This window comes from Sorghum bicolor, chromosome 2 (genome assembly GCF_000003195.3).
Source record: "Sorghum bicolor cultivar BTx623 chromosome 2, Sorghum_bicolor_NCBIv3, whole genome shotgun sequence".
Lineage (NCBI taxonomy): Eukaryota > Viridiplantae > Streptophyta > Magnoliopsida > Poales > Poaceae > Sorghum > Sorghum bicolor.
Window position 1 is genome coordinate 60,683,221 of NC_012871.2, and position 20,027 is coordinate 60,703,247.

Sequence of the window (20,027 nt, forward strand, 5' to 3'; positions counted from 1 at the left end):
TTTCTTTCGACTCATGGCAGTTCGGCCTTGTTTAGTTTTAAAAAAATTTGCAAAATAGAAATAGTACCAATTTCGTTTGTATTTGACAAATATTATCCAATTATATACTAACTAGACTCAAAAGATTTGTCTCGACAATTCCAACCAAACTGTACAATTAGTTTTTATTTTCTAAAGATTTCATGTGACGGGGAATTAAAAAATTTTGCAAAATTTTTTAAGAACAAAACAAGGCCTTCTTCTATTTGCATGTAATCCAGGTCACCATCACTAGGAAACCAACCCTGTACAAGTTTGTGTACAAATGGACTCATAATGAGATGCACTCAATTAATCGGATGCAAGTTCACTCGTTTGGCAATCACAATTAACAAGGTTTTGGCAAAAAAAAAAAGAAAGAAAAATCAAAATTCACAGGAATACACGATATCGCAGGTATCCATTCCAGTACACATTTTGGCTGACGATTGTCAACCAGCACCCCCACGTTGCCAACGGTCCGATACCGTTTGTGTGCGCACCTATGCACCCTGTATCTCTGGATTTCCACATCAGAACTCCGGGTGGCATCATCAGGATTCAGGAATGCTTCCGCCATCACTGCATTAATCCTTGGAAGTTAGCTCCTCCATCGAGCGTCCATCCCTTTCATCAGATGGTCTTCAAACAGAAATTTGTAGTCAGGCCGAAGATATTGGAGCAACGAATTCCACTACTCGTTTAACAGCTGGGCAAGCATAGCATCTGCACTCTCAGGGCCATCGTTGTTCACACTAGGGATTATGTGCTCTGGTGATATGAACTTGACAAATTCTTGCAGTTCCGTGAAACTGCTGTGTTCACTGTAGGGCACTTCGTATCTGTAGAAACAAAACGAATGGCATGTGAAACTTTAGTCCAGACACGGTATAGGTTTCTTAAGATTGTGGATATTTCTTTAGGGCAGGCACTAATAGCTTGTTTCGTTGCCTCTACAGACTACAAGGCCTGGCCAGGCTCACTGGATGCGGTTTTGGGCTGTTTGGTTGCATCGACAAAGACCTAAGCCTGTTCCGCAGGATGCAAAAGAGCTCCTTCAACCTGGCTCCCAAGAAAGAAGTTTCATTAGCCTTTCCTGCAGGCCTGGCTCGTTGGATGCAAGGTGTTTCCTAGCTAATGATATACTTAGTCCATAATTAGTACTCCCTCTATCCACAAAAGGATGCAATTCTCACTTTTCAACAAATGATTTGAAGTTTGACTAAACTTATATATAAAAAAACCTATTAACATTTATGATACAAAATAAGTAGCATTAAATTATTTATAAAATATATTTTCGTAGTAAACCTAGTTGAAGACATAAATGATAATACTTTTTTTGAACACAACATAAATGTTAAGACTATTCACTATAAACTTAGTTAAAGTTAAGCTAGTTTGAACAGAGGGAGTATATATTAAGTGATATTAGTGTTTTTAAGAGCTAATTAAGGCTTAATAAGGAAAACTAAGACTATCAAACATACTTATATACAACAAATATATTACTTTTATCTTAAACATTTATCTCATGTGACATATTCTCATACGGACAACCCATCACTATACCTTAGACAGGATGGGAAAATAGGAGCAACCAAACAAACTGACCTTGTATGAGTTTAGCATGTTTTAGTGAGCCTGGTTCAGCTCATACAAGGCGGGCTAGGTGATACAAATAACCAAACAGACTACAACACTGTCCGATAAGCCCCAGGAGGCCAGGACAGATTAACAAAAGGAAAAATGTATAAAAAAAATTCCAGGATGGTACCTGATGATTGATCCTTGTTGCCACCTTTTGCCTGGTGTCTTTTTCCTACCTTTGCCAAATGCCCAACCAGTAGGACAAAACGCCACTATGAGGTCAAACTGGCCCTGAAGGTTAAAGTCGCTTTTCAGAAAATAAAAATGTATAACAGAATTCGAAATAAAAAGGGGAAAATGGACTGAGAATCTGAGATTGTGATTTCTTGCTGGATGGGAATCTGGAACAAAGATGGAACCTCCAGACAGTTCACCTAAATGAAAGGCTAAACATATTGAAGGGAATATAGAAATTCATCTCAGTTCTGAAGTCCTGACTCCTGATAATACAACCAGAATATATGGTTAAAGATGAGGTTTTTAGTTGTCTCTTTCTGAGTAGAATAATTCCTAGCATCCATGGGCCTATTTTCTTGGTGGTGTTTCATCTAGGGATTTCTGGTTCAATTTAAAGTTCAACAAATTCCTAGGAGTTTTGATCATGCCCATTATCAGGGAGGCCCATAAATAAAAATGAAATCTCTCCTACAGTCTTATGAAGGCATAAGACAGAATACAAAGACTTACGGCATATTGATTTGATAAATATTTCATCCGCTTGAAGCTTGCTAGAGTCCACATGGGGACAACATGTATGTGACTTTCTGCTTCATTGGCTGTAAACCAGTGCATAATCTCCTGAGGAAGCTCTAAATGTTTCAATATTTGCAGCTTTGCAGCTCCAACATATATTTTCTTCTGAAGCAAACGAGCAACCTCCATAAACAGTCTTTCTTTTCCTGCATACAAGAACACCTGTAAGTAATGATCCTAACTTAGAGAAACACCAAAATACCCCGAAACAGAAAATACGAGATAATACCAATTGTGTAGCTACCAATCAAAAACAATGTTTTTGGATTGAAAGCTTCTGCTTGGATGGCCTCGATAACGAACTGTATTACAATCTCTTGACTTGGGAAGTCATACTGCAAAATAATTTTATTCATGGAAGATTAACCATGTCAAATTTAATTCTAAACTTTGGAAACATATATTTTTCTTGACAAACTAAAAAGACATACCCGTGGATTGCAATAGGTTGTGTCAAGTATTAGAGTGTGGATATGAGAAGACTGCAAAACAGGATTGTTGGCCATCTCGGAAGAAAACCGGAAGTCTCCGGTGTGCAAAACAGCCTAAAAAGGCGTAAAGAAAAATAACATATTCAATAGTTATGTCAAATAGATGGAAAAAAATACGCATACAAACACTTACTTTACCGTTGGGAGGCTCAAAGAGAATAATGATTGATCCAGGGCAATGATTGGCATCAAAACATGTCAAACTAACTCCACCAATAGTGAGCTTTTCATTTAGGGTCAATACATGCAATCTATCCCATGGGATACCAATCTTATGATGCACAAGACTTGCTGTAATTGACGAACAGTATATCTTCCCATGACAAAAGCTTCTAGTCAAGCCTTGATAATCTGTTGAAATAGAAATATGTGTTAGACATTGAACATCAGAATTAGGTGACTAGCAATAATGAGAAAGAAAACATGTAGGAACCAGTTTGCTAATATGCTGGTGCAGGAAGAGTTCAATTAAATATAAACTCAGGCAACAAACAATAGAGGTTGTACTTACGATCCACATGGAAGTGTGTGAGAAACCAGTGGGAACAATCGCCTCTCAAGTAGCGAAATGCATCCTGCAGCAACATTTTAAGTTATAAAACACGCTGATTGATATTAAGGATAAATGTTCGTAGGTCTGCAGAGATAAAAGCATACCACTCGAAAAGGGGTCCCTGGGATGCAACACCAAAGAGGTGTATCTTTAACCTTTCCTTTACCAGCACTTCTTCTAGTGGGTATTTTAGCACTAGAAATTTTCTTCTCGTTCAGATTAGATGGCTTGTTGACTTTGCATACCCTTCTTTGTCTTTGATCAAATGAGGAACATTGAAAGTATTCAGTAATTAATTTATTACCATTCATCGGAAGTTTAGTCTTCTTAGTATTTTCTGAATTTAACACGACATCTTCCACTTCACAGGGATCGTCATGTTTCTTCCGTAACTCTCCTAGAGCATGGATAATTTTCTTTCTTGGTCCAAGAGAGGTGATCCCGATACCCAACAGATCCTGCAGTCAATAGGGCAAATGTTAGTTGCTTTACCGGGAACCAAAAGTATCATTTGCGGATTTGCCTATTGGAGTCACATTCAATATACTAACAACCAAGCAATTCTCTCAAAATCTTAGGATTTCGTGGAGAGCTGAGGCATCTACTCATGCTTCAACAAGATCAAATCAGCAAAACATGCAAGTGAATGCTGCGTCAGGAACAGCCTCAGACTTACAAAAAGATGGGTCACATAATTTAAGCAGAAATGGAGTTATGCTCTACACTTTAAAATAAACTTGCATCTAAGAATAAGACAGAATGTACCTCTTCAGTGAGCCACTGCAAGGTTTCCCAGTCAACTTCTTCTCTGATAAAAACCTCCTCATACTTGGATAACCCAAGGTTTCTTAACCATTCGACAACACGTCCAGTTTCAACATTTTGTCCAGCACAGGGCTCTTTTTTATGGTTGGGACTAGATTCCTGAAAAGGATAATTCAAGTATATGGCTACTTTAAGATATATTATTCTTATTATAGAAGAAGAATTAGGGATGCCAAATGAACTAAGTCATGTTCTTTGTATCCACACTCCACTAACTTCATCTCTGAGTTTTATTGCTCAGCAATGAGTAAATTGGATGATAACATAAATGTTTTATTGATGATTAGCCGATTAAATCTAAATAAAAAGATTTCATTGAACCACTAGTGCTCTTTTATAGTTCATTATCAAGCAAATATGGTAGGAAAGCTTCCACATCATTGACATTGTTCATTGTTGTAAATTGCAATCCACTGTGGATACATTTTCAGTGATGTTTGTTTATTGCCCCAAATAGGCAGATGATGATGTACAAAAACAAACCACGATGATAATGGTCAACATTATGCAAAGAAACAATACCATCAAGTAGAGGATCAACACAAAAGCAGCAATATTTTTGAGCTTCTAGCCAAAACAACAATTTAGCATGTATATTTTAGGCACATTAGCACAAAGAAATTATAATATTAGGACATATTGAACATAACCTTAGCTGGTTCGTCAAGACAATTGTTAGTATGCAGCTGCCGGAGCTCCTCGCTTAAATCAGATATATCCGATCCACAGAGAGGGCATTTCACTTCATAGTCTGAACCGAGTCGCTTAGAATCCAATGTGTTCTGTTCCATGGGAGATGCACTAAAGTTTAACTGTCCCTCTATGGAATCCTTCATACACAAGTTAATGAGCTCACTGAGCTGTGTCCCAATCTCGAAATCATCACAACCATCAACTTCAAAGTCATGGATCATATGGGATTCTTGAAGCTTTGATTCAGATGAATTAGAGCGGCACTTCCCCTTACAAGCCTCATGCTCACTTGATTTATTCTCCATAGTCACATTTTCAGGGGTTGTACATGCAGAATGTCCTGCTGCTACGTTCCTCTCTTGTGAAATCAAGTTACCAGCTCCCAAACCAGGCTCTTGGATTTCATTGCTAGCAAAAACCCTAGAATCATACTTTGCGTTCGACATTAGGAGCTCTGACTGTAGAGAATGCAAGTGATAGTTCCCGTTCTGAAGCCCAAAACCACATTCAGATGCCACCCCGTTTGCTTTCTTCGTGTCCTGTTTATCAGTCAGTGAGCCAAGAATCCCTGAATCAAGCACTTCTGAATCATATGAACAAGCAGTTACAGACTCCCGGTTTGCATCTGATTCAATAAGCCCCGGTTCAATCAACCTGGAGTCATAATGTCCCTCTACAGCTCCAGAACTGCCCAGCTTCTTCTCCGTTTTTGGAGGATCACACTCAGAGCCAGCCAGCTCCTCTGTGGCGTGCCCCTCCTCAAGAACTAAGGTACCAGCTACTTGAGCCACCTCACAGCGCCCAACTCCCAAATCACATACCGCACCGAGCGCCAAAACCCTCGATTCTAACGAATTGGGCAAGGAACTGGAGCTCCCTTTGCCATATCCATATCTATCCAATCCTATCTTCGGTTTACAACTTAGTTTGGTGCTATCAGATCCGTACCTCGAGAGGCCGCAAATTTCTCCGGCCTTTCGTTTCTTCGATTTGGGAACGCCGCCACTAACCCTTGAGCAGGTGGCTAGGGTTCCGGCATCCTTCGCGGCTGTCGAGGCGATCCCCACCGCAGCAACGGCACCACCGGCGGCGGAACTGTTCTCCTTCCCGGAGGAAGCGGAGGAGGATGAAGCCTTGAGCTTCTTGCGGAGCCGAAGTGCGGCGGCGCCATTGCAAGGCTTCAATGGGCGGGGGCGAGGAGGTTGGAAGTCGTCGTCGTCGTCACAGTCACCGAGGAAGGTAACGGCTGTGAATTTGGGGCGCGAGGCGGGAGCGACCGTCGGCGACGGGGAGGGCTTCGCCGAGAGCTTGCCACTCGCCGCCATCTGCTCGTGGAAGCGGAAGGGTGGGAAAATGCGAAGCGGGGAACAGAAAAGTGACCAAAAAAATGTTGGTCAGGGCATTTTGAAAGAGGACTGCAAAAGTAGGGGCGCGCGTAAACACGAAAATTTTCTTCGGGCTTCGGATCTTATGGGCCTATATTTGAACTTGTAAGTTCCTACATAATGGACCTTTATAAGGCCTTGTTTAGTTCCAAAATTTTTGGCAAAATGAGTACTGTAGCAATTTCGTTTGTATTTGACAAATATTGTTCAATCATAGACTAACTAGACTCAAAAGATTCGTCTCGTCAATTCTGATTAAACTGTGCAATTAGTTTTTATTTTTATCTATATTTAATACTCCATGCATACGTCTAAAGATTCGATGTGACGGGGAATCTGAAAAATTTTGCAAAATTTTTGGGGAACTAAACAAGGCCTAAGGGCTTCGGATTGTTGATCTTTGAGGCCTATATTAGGATATAGTCAGCCCTCACGTACCAACAGCAGTCTTTTCTACACACTTTGTCATCACTCATCTAGTCGCAAGATGTAAGTGGGCCTGGCCTCGTAGAGACGGAACGTTACAGGTATCTATTTATATTTTACCATTTTTATTGAATTTTAATTTTATAATTTATTTTATGATGGTCAATTCATAACTGAAGCTAAGAGCAACTCCAAGAGAAGAGCTATCCATGTTATGTATTCTATATTTGTCTATTTTGGGAGAGAAAAGATAGTCCAACAGCTATTGTATTTGGTTTGCAGAAAATAGCAAGTCATCTACTCCGGAGTTCTCGCATGGTAAATATAGCTTGCGTGTCCCGCTAGCCATATGATTTGCCGTATTAGAAAGACTGTTGGAGATTTTTGCTTTTTTACATGATTTTCTATTTTAGAGGTTGGCTAAATCTTGAATTTAGCCATCCATTTTTATCAACTCTCTTGGAGTTGCTCTAATGTTGATAATAAAATGGTAATTTCCTATCTAATTATTTTAAATTAAAATACAACATTTATAGATTTCTTCTTATGTGCAACTCATACATTTGCCGTGTGTATTCTATTTCATCATGTGCCCTCAAGCATCCACTCTCATTCTCACCATCTTCCATATGATGAATACTAGTCACCTCAAGTGTACCCAATGACGATATTTTAGCCATTGTCCATGCAATAAAGCTCCTCCATCTTCACTTCATCAAGCCATTTGATATATATCTTAATGTATCTTCACTTCTCTTGATCTCCATAAATGATATAGTATTCTTCATGGCCTTCAATCTTCATAGTCCATCAATCATAACCTTGCTAGCCCTTTTTCGTTCGTTGCATAGGTTCATCAGCGCAAAGCACGCTCTAACTGACTGGAGCTTATCCGATAAGGTTTCTAAACAAGCCTTTTAATACCTTAGAAAAAAAGTTTCTCTACTCGCTCTATCTTTATACTTCTTCGTTAGTACTTTTTTCACCGTGTTTAAGTGGCTTTACCTTTTCTAGAACCGCTTATAGTTGATAGCTAGTAGGTTTGGAATCTAGCATGTAAAACTTTATCTGTGCCATACAGATGATGGCAATACATGGAAAAATCTAATTAAGACGCATGTAGACAGGTTTGGGGTATGATTTATATACGCCAAACTGACTATAATTTGAAGCGAGTAATTCCACTTCCTGGTCAGGACCCCTTCGTATTTTTCAAAGAAAAAAAATCGAACGTGTCGTGTCAAAATTGATCGAAAATTCTGAACGGCTAACTGCTTGGGCGGTGAGGTGAGACCACGTTTTTTTCCCCTGGATTGAATCGAATATAACACTCGTAATAGTCCTAAACGTGGCAACTAACAGCATCTCCAAAGGCTTTGGCAAATTGACTTGGCATTTGTTGTTGTTCGTAAACTCTTATAACAAAATGCAAAGGATAAAAATAGGTCATCTCCAAGAGAATTGGTATTTGGACTTTGTAAAGGATAAAAATAGAAGGTCTCGAGGCGCGCACGCTTTTCTTGCGTGACTTTGCTCACACGATCAGGTTTGCAAAGCCGTCCACGACTTGACATTTTTGTCAAGTTTGCTCCCTCATTTGCCAAGTTGCCCAAATTACAAACTCCAAATGTAAAACAGTTGAATACCTCTTTTAGAATTTTTTAACAAATTATTTAAATACAAACCTCAAATGCAAAACCCTTGAAGGACGACCGTACCATCTCTTTATCCATGTGCCTTTCACATTTCACCGATCGGCACAGTCGCACAGGGCTGCGCCGCGCCATCCTCGTCTTCTTGACCGGCGCGGCCCCGTGCATCACGTTTTTATTAGTTTATTTATAATTAAAGAGAGAAGCCAATAACTCTTCACCCGCTTAGGTCTTTAGTTTCCAAACTAAAAAATTTTCACCAATCATATCAAATGTTTAGACGCATACATAGAATATTAAATATAGATAAAAAAAATAAACTAATTACATAATTTAGTTAGAAATCACAAGACAAATTTTTTAAACCTAATTAGTATCCAAACATCTCTTTCGAAATTCTACAAAACATTCGATATAACACAAAAAAAATTCCCCTTCAACTAAACAAAGCCTTAATGATTCCTGGTTCAGCACGGCTGTTAGCCTGTTACTGTACGAGCGTCGAGGACCAGCAGCTCACACGAGATATTTCCAGTGCTTCGCGTTCGCCAGATGTCCTTTAATCAGATGCGACATGCATGGCCTCGGCCGGATATTTGCGGTGGCTGCAGTTGGTCAACTGTGCTCGAGCACTAGCCTACCGTACCGTGCATGGACCAGCGCACCAACTGGGGAAATCATGTGTGTGCATGCGCTCTCGATGGTGATCCTGACCCCTTTGCACTATCGATGGTGATCCTGCAAGGACAAATGCAAGTGAACGCCATGAATATATATCGCTTCGTGATTTAGGCTCTGTGAGCAGGGAAGCTTCTTGGTTTACCTACGCGAGGTGGCCAAAACGAGATTATTCGGCAGAATAATCAAACAACAAGAAGTTGGACTTGATGATTTGCACTGACCTCCCAGCTCCCAAGTCCCAAGCAATAGAGTTTCAAAAACAAATGGAAGCATGTGTTTCGTGTGCCGCCCTGCTCAGTACCCACTCACCCTGGTACACCTCTTCTGGTCTGGAAGCAGTAAAAATTACTAGACGCTAACACCTCTAGATCCTAGTGCCCACTCGCATCAAGTTAAAGAAGCTAGCCGTCATTCACGGCGGTCGGTTCTTCCGGTCGCAGAAACGACAGGTTAACGAAGACCTGCAGGCGTAACGTCATACTAGTATACTACTGCTACTGTACAATACACTAGCCTATATAGGCTACGTACAATACTGTAATAAGTCTGGGCGCTAGCTGGGTCGTCGGTGTCACGGCGAAAGTTTATCCTCCCGCTGCACACAGAGCCACTGGCTGATCTTTTTTTTTTCTTGGGCGAAACCGACGGAGAGCCAGCGGACGGGCGCACGTACGCCGCGGTGCGGCCGGACCGGCCGGACACCGGACGGACAGTCAGAGATGCGTGCGTGGATGCCGAACCCGATCGACGTTGTCGCCAGCAGGGAGAGAGGAGAGGGGAGGAGAAAGATGAGCACGCCAGGCCAGACGCCACGGCCCACGGGCGGCACGATCGGCATGCCGAGGCGTGCAGGGACGGGCAAGCCGACGCCGATCCCCAGTGGGCGTACGCTGCGGGGTCGCAGTACGTACGCACAACGCACAGCAACGCCCGGGGACCGCGTCTTGGCTCTTGGCTGGCCGGGTTGGCGTGCTTTCTCGTCCTGCTTTTCCTGCCCGGCCAAACTCGTGCGCTATTTGCTGGCTCCGTTCCAGATCTTGCCGTGTCAGGCAGGGCTAGCATAACATGCATGTGGCTCCGGTTCTGTACTGTACACTGCAGTGCAGGCGCAGGAAATCCTCTGGTTTTGTTTCAGCACGTTTTTTATGGATAGCAGGATAGGGCTACCACCCTCCTGTTTTCTTTCAGCCAAGCTAGCAGACCTCGTCACGAGAACCGAAATCACACCGTTTTCTCCGCCGAAAAACTCGTTGTTTCAACAGGTAGGTAGGGCTGTTTGGTTGGTTCAAGTTCAACCCTAGGCAAAACTTGTCCGGCGCGCCGTGCGTCTCAGATCGATCGCCTACGTTGGAATTCATGCCTGGCTGCGAGTCTGTCTTGGAGGATTCAATCCGAACACACTCGGGCGTCCTCAACAGTGAGAGAGAACTTGCCTCATTTCTTAGAACGACTTTTTTTTTGTTATATTTTTTCCCCGTTGGGAGAATACCAGCTGCATGCGGTCGTATTATTATTTTCTGTTACTCATGCAAAGAATTTAGGAGCCTAGTGGTACCATCCCACAAAACATGTAATTCTATGGTTCAAAATTTATCTCAAAATTCATGTAAGGCCGTGTTTACTTCTAGAAGGGAAAAATTCCGCGACACTGTAGCATTTTTGTTTGTTTATGATAATTATTATCTAACCATGGACTAACTAGTCTCAAAAGATTCGTCTCGTTAGTTCCAACCAAACTACGTAATTAGTTTTTATTTTCATTTATATTTAATACTCCATGCATACGTCTAAAGATTCGATGTGACGGAAAATCTTGAAAAAATTTAGATTTTTGGGTGAAAGTAAACAAGACCTAATTCTAGAATTCGGACTATCTTTTCAGATGGCCCCACCAATAAAAAAAAACATTGCCCCTTTAGAAAACCAACCCATCCCATATACTATACTTGAAGGAGCATTTTAGATTGCTTTTGAGTTCTAGCACATGAGAAGAAGGATGTAGGAGGGACACATGCATAATTTTATACTTTCACTAAAGATGTAGGAGGGACACATGCATAATTTTATACTTTCACTAAACTTGTCTTGAAAAATGAGATCTACATGTTTTATAGTACGGAGGGAGTATAATAAAGCGTGTATTTATACAACATACCACAATACAATACATGTTCATAAAAACAAAATTAAATAGACCAAATAAACATCTTCCACTGAACATACAAACCCTCTACGAGAGGGAGGATCCATGACAGGGAGAGGACAATAAAATGTATCGAGCAAGGCAGCAGCGAGCCATTCGTTGCAACATATGGCGCCGGTCACGGACCAGCGAAACTGCTGCGAGCATGTTCATCTCCAGCAGCAAACAATCTCGCCAACGAACGGCTGACCGACTGACCTTACGTATATGCTCGTGGCCAATTAGGATGACCACCAGAATAATTCCTAACTTCGTCACTAGCAAGTAGTAGTAGAGCAGTAAACTGAGTAACCGACGGTAAATTATTCTTTCCCTTAACCTGAAGCTACGACGTGCACTGCACCATCCGTGAACAATCTCTACCTGATCATTTGGCATCTTCCTTTTGGGCAAAGATCACATCTCCTGCTTGACTGTCGCCGCTTCTTGGCCCAGACCCAGCCAAGGTTTCTCCACCTTGAACGACGCCTCAACGCCAGCAGAGCTGTTGACTTGGTATGGCGCCTTTGCAGTTATCCTGGAATTTGAATTTGAATGAAACAAGCACAAAAATATGTCAGAACTATGCTTAAGTGAACTTGATTCCACAGGTGATCCTGAATGTAACTGTCTCCCATCACTGGAAATCCTTAAGAAAAAAAGCAACTCAGTTACCTGTCCTTTCTCTTCTCAAGGAACCTGTGGAGTGAATTCCTCCTCGCAATCGGCAGATCTGTTACAGAACAAAAACCAAAAAACACTTGTGTCACCGACAAAAGTTGTGTGAAACCACCATCATCTTTTTTTTCCCCAACTTAAACGAATGCGTATGGGCTGCCAACTAGTGTTTGTGGTCGTTGTCGTGGTAGAACAAGAAGTGCAAGAAGAGGGAGGCTTTACCAGAGAGACTGTTGTGTGAAGGCGTAGGCAGGCTCTGCGTTGGGACAGTGGCAGTGGCACCGGCCCTGTCCACGCGGTCGCCGCCAGGGTTCATGATTTGCAGCAAGTCCTTGACCTTGGTGGAGGGGAACTTGTCGAAGACGACCACTTTTCCACCGTAGAAGATGGTCAGCTGTTGCGCCTCGTCTCCGGCTGCCTCCCTACAGGAATCGAAATGTCTCTGTTATTATTTGACAAAAACAGACAACACTTGTTCTTTATTTCTTTTCTTTTGAGCTGAGTGTGTGTTGTTCTTTCGGTTCACAAGGCACGATCTTTGCTTTCTTCGTCATCAATTTACCAGTAGTAGTAGTGCATGGACGGTTGCGGATTGCGTTTATTTACCTTGGATTTCCGGCGGTGCTTTTGTGATGGTCTTTTGGCTCCTCGACGGTGGCCTTTGCCGCGTCGCTGGTGGGCTCCTCGGCCGGCGCGTCGAGCGCTGACAGCAAGTTCATGGTGGTCGGCGGCCGGAAACCTCCTGCTCCTGCTCCTGCGACGACGATGGGCGAGTGTGATAAGCAAAACGGTATTGTTCACTCAGAGACGTGGGAACTGTAGCAAAGCGATTGGTGTTCACGGGAACTGTTGCTGGCTTACCAGCTGCCGGCGCCATGGCGAGGCCGCCAAGGCGCTGCAGGCCACCGTCCTTCTTCTCCTTGAGATACTGGCTCAGCAGGCTGCACGTGGCGGCGAAGCTGGTCTTGTCCCTCGCCGTCGCCGGCGCACGTCCAGCCATGGCCGCGGCGGCGCCCTTCTCCTAGGCTCCTCTCCTTCCTCGTCCCGTCCACTTCACCCCCAGCTCAGCAGCTAGCAGCAGGGACGGACAATAACCAAAGACGAATCCAACTCCAAGTCGCAGCTTCCTCCTCGCTTCCTCCTCCTCCTCTGCTGCTTATCAGTTTTATTTATTTATCAATCACAGAGACACACAGCCTCCGACAAGCTCTCGTGTACTTTTCCTCCCCTCGCAAATGGCCTTTGCCCCTTTAATAGCGCGTGCCAAGGAGACGGCAAGTGGGACGGCGAGCGAGCCGTGGGCACGGCCGGGAGCGGGACACCCCCGGTCGGGGAGGCGACTCGCGTCGCATGAAACACGTGACTGCCGGAACGGCCGACTGGTGGTCCTCGGGGGAATGGGAATAAGGGAGAGCGACGGGTCGGAGGGGGACGAGCCGCGCTGGGGTGGCGGTGGCGACGTGATCGGACGGACGGAGGAGGGGCAGGGGGGCACGGCGAGAGGGACGGGTCCGTGACGGCCCCGATCAGGCGGAAAGGCGCGCTAGCGACACGTGATCTGGGAGGGATTTGACCGGGGCCGCGAGCGGGGGTGTGTGGGGTCTCATCTCCCGGCGCCGCGGTCCCCGCCTCCCCGGCGGCCGGACTCGTGGGACGCCTCGGCAGCGACGGGTGTACAGCGAGACGTGACGGTGTACCGCGTGTTGCCTCTCATCTCATCTCATCTCATCCGGCAAGTTTCGTTCTTTCTTCCGATCACGGAGAAGTCAGGAGACGAGACCCTCGTAGATTTCAGAGACCGTAGATGAACGAACAGTAACTTGGTACACACATTTTACACAGGCAGGGCCGCAGGAGCAGAACTTGGTTTCAGGCCAACTTGCGACGACGCTGGTTCAGGCCTTGTCTAGTTCACCCTAAAAACGAAAAAGTTTTCAAGATTCCTTGTCACATCAAGACCTGTGGTGGGAGCGTGCGGTGAGATCCGAAACGATCGAGCGTCCATGAGCACCGGTGGGGTTTGAGGAGTAGTACCACGCACGCTGTCGGCAACGGGCGACGTCGTTGGGACGTTCGCTCATCATGTCATGTGTCTCGCCTCCGACTCCGATCCGACGACGTGGCATCTCATCTGTCGGCGGTCACACCACATGTGACCCGCCACCGCTCTCCTGTCGACGGCGATGGCTGATCGCCTCGCCGGGCGCCGGCACCGGGCTACGCCCGATCGCGCCCGCTGGATGGTGGATGGCTCCTTTTCTTTTCTTAGCGAGTGAGCCGGTACGGTGACAGTACGGTACGGCCGGTTCGCAGGCCTCAACCCTGCCTCAAGTAGTGAACTCCGTCCTTCCAGCAAAGGGCGTCACGAGTTTCATATGACCCCGTTCGGTCCCGACCTGCTCTGCTCTTGGGGACGGCTCTGGTCTCCCAAATTTGTGCCACGATAAGTTTTTTAAAAAAATTGTGCCACGATTTCCGTGTGAGTGCGTGATCTTATGGTGCAGGTATGAAACATTAAATATAAAAAATAATAATTAATTACATATTTTGCTTGTAATTGTCAAGACGAATTTTTTAAGTCTAATTAGTCTATAATTAGACAATATTTATCAAATATAAATAAAAGTGCTACAATAGCTAGTTTGCAAAAAAAAAATGAAAGTAAACAAGGCCAAAACTGCGTCCCTCAGACAAAGGGCTTGTTTAGTTCAAAAAAAATTCAAGATTTCTCATTATATCGAATCTTGCGGCATATGTATAAAATATTAAATATAGACAAAAATAAAAACTAATTACACACTGTAAATCGTGAGACTAATTTTTTAAATCTAGTTAGTCTATAATTAAATAATGATTATTAAATAAAAATAAAAATATTATTGTATTCAATTTTTTTAAAAAAATTACCAACTAAACAAGGCCTTAAAGAACGATCTGCGTTCGTGTTCCCGAATCCAAGGCAGCGCCAGTGCATTCTCCTCTCAAAATCCAACAGACATCTAGCGAGGCCGTGCATCGCTACAGGAACCTCACATGTTTCACGAGGGCGACAAAAGAACCACATTTACTACTACCAAGAAATGGGTGCCCTGATTTTAAATCTCAATTGAAATACGTACTGCCCATCAGGCGAGCACTTTATTCTGACAGAGGCGTGTAGCCTGGCTGTTCGCCTTGTTTAGTTCACGAAAAATTTTGCAACTTTCATTTTTATTTAACAATTGTTGTCTAATTATAGATTAACTAGGTTCAAAAGATTTATCTCGTAAATTATAGATAAACTGTGTAATTAGTTATTTTTTTTATCTATATTTAATGTTTCATGCATGTGGCACAAGATTCGATGTGATGGAGAATCTTAAAAATTTTAAAAACTAAACAAGGCCTTTATCAAAGTATTTTGGGGTCCCGGGATAAGGGCAACTGCACGTAGTTTTATATTTATTAATTTTTATAAACACTATATTTAAAAACTATGGTTCCAATGAAAAATTTTTATAGAATATTTTTTTATCCAATTACATTTATTCTCTCTATTCTCAGCCAATAATATCACTTTATATTTTGGATTTCATGTAGGGCCTTGTTTAGTTCCGAAAACTGAAAAGTTTTCGGGACTGTAGCACTTTCGTTTGTTTCTGGTAAATATTGTTCAATCATAGACTAACTAGAGTCAAAAGATTCGTCTCGTGATTTACAGTCAAACTGTGTGATTAGTTTTTATTTTCGTCTATATTTAATGCTTCATGCATGTGCCGTAAGATTCGATGTGACAGGGAATCTTGAAAACTTTTTGGATTTCGGGGTGAACTAAACAAGGCCTAGATATGGTTTCTAACTTAGATCCAGTTTTTATGATTTCTACTCTCTCTTCAATAACTATCTTGTCACATCAACAAAACGTTTATGTGACACTATAATTAATATCTATAGAAACAATTATAGTTTCTACATTGGGAGTGCTCTAACCACACTACCACACTTGTCAATGATAATGAAAGCGTTTAATTTCACCATACTATGAAATCAGTCTAGGTCGTCACCTATTCATGAAAATAAACATATGCATCACACATATATATAGAGGAAATAGCAGGCAGTCACAATTGATTCCAATTAGCTGTGTTCAAATCACAAAGCAGACACAACTAGTTCCAATCAGTTATTTTCACATCAACCTCACATACAACTTGTTGCAACCGATCGTAACACCACCAACAATAGTCACAACTAGTTGCAGCAGGACACTTCCAACTGCAGTTGTAACTAGTTGCAACCAAACTCGAAGCAATAATAAGACACCGGATTTAATGTGAAAAACCTCTAAATCGGGGTAAAACCAGGGACCAAGCCAACCAAATCTTCTTCCACTATATGCTTGTGGGATTACAACAAGTTCGTCTCTATATAACACTAGAGGCAATCAGCCACGAAGGCAGAAAAAATTTAGGGCGGGCTGAACAAAAGTCTACGAAAATTTATCTCTACTATAGCCCTCTCACAATGGACATATATATAATAACATAAATCAATCTTATATTAAAAACATCGACCAACAACGAAATTCACAAAATACGTCATGAAAAAAAAGATGAAGTTCATAAATACCAAAAGGACCGATTGCAAAACTAATAACAGCGCTTGCCCGATATTATTCCTCCAAAGCTTCATGGCGCTGCGCGCTGCGGCCGCCGACGCTCGCTCGTTCGACCCCCTCGCGACGGCAACTCGTATCCTCGCCTCGCCTGGCCGCCGCGGCCGTCTAAGCTAAAGCTAATTAATAATAGGGATCCGGCCCAGGCTAAGTCCTAACAAACAACTATGCGTTGATCAACCCGCCTACTCAGGCAGGACATATGACTCCTGAGGTTAGCCCATATGCAGGTTGAGCATGTAACTGATGGTCCAGGACTCCAGGTCAAGATTCGGCCCAGTTGAGGGGCAAAACGGGTAAGCGACCTTGATGATTCGTTTTGATGGGCCTAATCACGTCCATCTACGAATAATTCTGGGCTCAGGTGTGCTGCCTCAGGTTTGCTCCAAAAAAGAAAAGAAAAAAGAAAAAAAAAGAATAGGTGTGCTGCGCCTCTCAGTTTACCACGGTGACCGATCTTCACATGGGGCACGCCAGTGCTGGAGACAAGGGTAGTATTGTGCAGCGAGCCCCTTGGCCATCTCGCAGGTCAACCACAAAGATACGCGAATTTTGTGTTGTGACCGGTACAGTGTCCCCATTGATTTAAGCGTTGGATCCAGTGCAGTGTGCTTCCCAGTTTCTCCTCTACGTTTTTTTAGCTTAGCTTTATGTTTTTTACCTAAGGGCATCTCTAACAACTTGCTATTTCAACATACTATCCTACCAATTTGCTAAAAGCATAAAAATCCTCCTCCAACAACTCCTTATGTCAACTTGCTAAATTTTCCAAGTTGCTATCCAGAGGTTTCTACTGCCGAGATTTGTCAAGTTGCTATCCCAAGTTGCTATCCCGAGCGCAACTTGTTGGAGACACATATTCTTTTACCAAATGAGCGGGTCCCATCTGTCATCCTCTATTTTTACCAAGTGAGAATAACAACTTATTGGAGACACATCCTTTTTTCTTTTGCTAAACAAATTAGCAACTTGCTATAACTCAAGATTTGACAAGTGAATTTTACCAAGTTGTTGGAGATGCTCTAAACGGTTCTAGCTGTACACACTCTATTCGAGCAAAAAAAAGATAGAGTTATAAGAGCACTTATAAAAGTACTCCACTAACTCTAATTTTTATATGGAGCTACTTCGTGATGGAGTTTGTGGAGCAGAGTTTATACAGTACTCCATCCATCATAAAAGAATGTCTTTTTTTTTTTACTTTTAGACATCTTGTTTGATCATCCGCTTTATTTATCTTTTTTGTCTAAATATCATCTATTTTGCTATGACTTATTTTATTTAAGTTTATTTTAATAATTGTTTATTTATTTTATAATTTATAGAATATTTTGAATAAGACGAACGGTCAAACACGATATCTGAAAGTAAAAAACGTCACTCTTTTTAGAATGAAGGAAGTAGTCATAAACATCCTCTAAGAGTCTGTTCGCTTGAGCTTACCTTCTTTCATAATAAATCAATAAATAATACTTTCAGTCATGACTTTAACATACTCTAAGAGTTGCTACTACAGTGCTAGCAAGCTGACTGATGAGCCATAGGATTGTGCTCTCGGTTACAGTACTACAGTGCTACTGAACATATACTACCCTGCTCTCGGTTGGAGGACTGTGAAAGAGCATCTAGGCTCCTAGTGATTTCGGTGATTAATGACATTGTTGATTACTATGACTAACGTGTGTTTTGCAGAGGCAAAGTCATAGGTAAGGTTATGGTAAATAGGTACTCGATGGACAGGGACGTATATGCCTACTTAGTAGTGGAAATCGTTTCGGTTTTCAAAGGATGGATGGACATCGTCAAGACTAGACTAGGTCTAAGTGCCATATGGTGAAGAAGGGCACTTAGAGTAGTTTAGAACTTTGTTTTCCTTTGACCGTACTATTAAGAGGGGCTTTGATCTAGTAGCTTGACTTAGGCAAGGCTTTAGGTTTAGATGTGGTGCACACTTGGTAAACCTAGCACTAGGCAGCTCAGAGATAGTCCTTAGATCGAGAGGAACAAACTTCGTTTTGGAGCGATCGCGTTTCGACGAAGTTAGGGTGCCCAAGGGGGCACCGGACGCTGCACCGGACGCTCTGTGAGTGCGTCCGGTGAGGTCCTTAGCCGTTGGAACAGTGCCGTGCTTAGGGTTAGGCACCGGACGCTGGCACCGGACTCACCGGGCAGCGTCCGGTCCCTTACCTAGGGAGGTTGCAAACCTGCCCTGAGCACCGGACGCTAGCACCGGACGCATCGGGTAGCGTCCGGTCCCATGCGCAGGGAGCATGTAAGTTTCCCCGGAGCACCGGACGGTGCACCGGACGCTGGAAGTTAGCGTCCGGTGACCTGTCAGAAGCAAGTACAGTTAGCCGTTATGGAGCACCGGACGCTCGGTGCAGTGCGTCCGGTGCAACATAATGTGCGTCCGGTGACCCCGTTTTCAGTGGAAAACGGTTGGCTGACCTTTGGACTTCGTGGGTAGTATTTATACTCCTCCAGCTCGTCCATGAGAGGTCTCTTGCCCATTTGAACATCAGCGAAACTTGTTGTGGAGCAAGAGAGTAGCAAGAGCCTAGAGAGGATTGAGAATTGAGTGATTTGTTGAGAGAATCCTTCTCTAGTGAGTTCCAAGAGTCAAGTGTGCATCCACCACTCTCTAGAGCTTTTTTTTGGGTCAAGTGAGAGTTCTTTGCTTGTTACTCTTGGTGATCGTCATCACCTAGACGGTTCGGTGGTGATTGGAGGCACGAAGACCGCCCGAAGTTCTTGTGGGTGGCTCGTGTCAAGCTTGTGAGCGGTTTTGGGCGATTCACCGCGACAGAGTGTCAAAGAATCAGCCCGTAGAGAGCACTTGGTCCTTGCGCGGACCAAGGGGGAGCAAGACCCTTGCGCGAGTGCTCCAACGAGGACTAGTGGAGAGTGGCGACTCTCCGATACCTCGACAAAACATCGCCGAGCACTTTCTTCCACTACTTCTTTACATTCTAGCTTTTACTTTGTGTTTTTACATTATTAGAATTTGCATGCTAGAATAGGATTGGAACTAGGTTGCAAAACTTTTATCCGGTAGCTCTCTAGATCACACTAGGCACAAAGGGTTGAATTGGAGCTTATAGGTTGCTTAAATTTTTAGAGAAGCCCAATTCACCCCTCTCTTAGGCATCTTGATCCTTTCATACTGAAAGCTCAGGAGGCATCGTAGCCCGAGACAAGCAATGTTGCTTTGAGCAATTCAGTCTGGTCAGTGTTTGATTGCGTCACTCAGAAGTAAATACTCTTACTCCTACATTGGCCATGTTTAGTTTCAATTTTTTTTTGCATAATAGATACTATAGCATTTTCATTTGTATTTGATAAAAATTGTCTAATCATAGATTAATTAGACTTATTTTTTTTTTACA

At 43.1% G+C, this 20,027-nt stretch overlaps 2 protein-coding genes across 2 annotated transcripts; both read right to left on the reverse strand.

Moving 5' to 3' along the window:
* LOC8062739 lies at nt 249–6,356 on the reverse strand. Its single transcript, XM_021453057.1, has 10 exons — nt 4,941–6,356; nt 4,231–4,389; nt 3,570–3,923; nt 3,424–3,487; nt 3,046–3,263; nt 2,853–2,966; nt 2,651–2,756; nt 2,356–2,567; nt 1,796–1,899; nt 249–860 (listed from the first exon to the last, which is right to left on the reverse strand). The coding sequence occupies exons 1-10, from the start codon at nt 6,306–6,308 to the stop codon at nt 713–715; spliced, it is 2,847 nt and encodes a 948-aa protein (XP_021308732.1). The 5' UTR covers nt 6,309–6,356; the 3' UTR covers nt 249–712.
* Nucleotides 11,246–13,218, reverse strand: LOC8062740 (protein TIFY 10c). Its single transcript, XM_002462403.2, has 5 exons — nt 12,849–13,218; nt 12,594–12,741; nt 12,210–12,409; nt 11,985–12,042; nt 11,246–11,847 (listed from the first exon to the last, which is right to left on the reverse strand). The coding sequence occupies exons 1-5, from the start codon at nt 12,985–12,987 to the stop codon at nt 11,727–11,729; spliced, it is 666 nt and encodes a 221-aa protein (XP_002462448.1). The 5' UTR covers nt 12,988–13,218; the 3' UTR covers nt 11,246–11,726.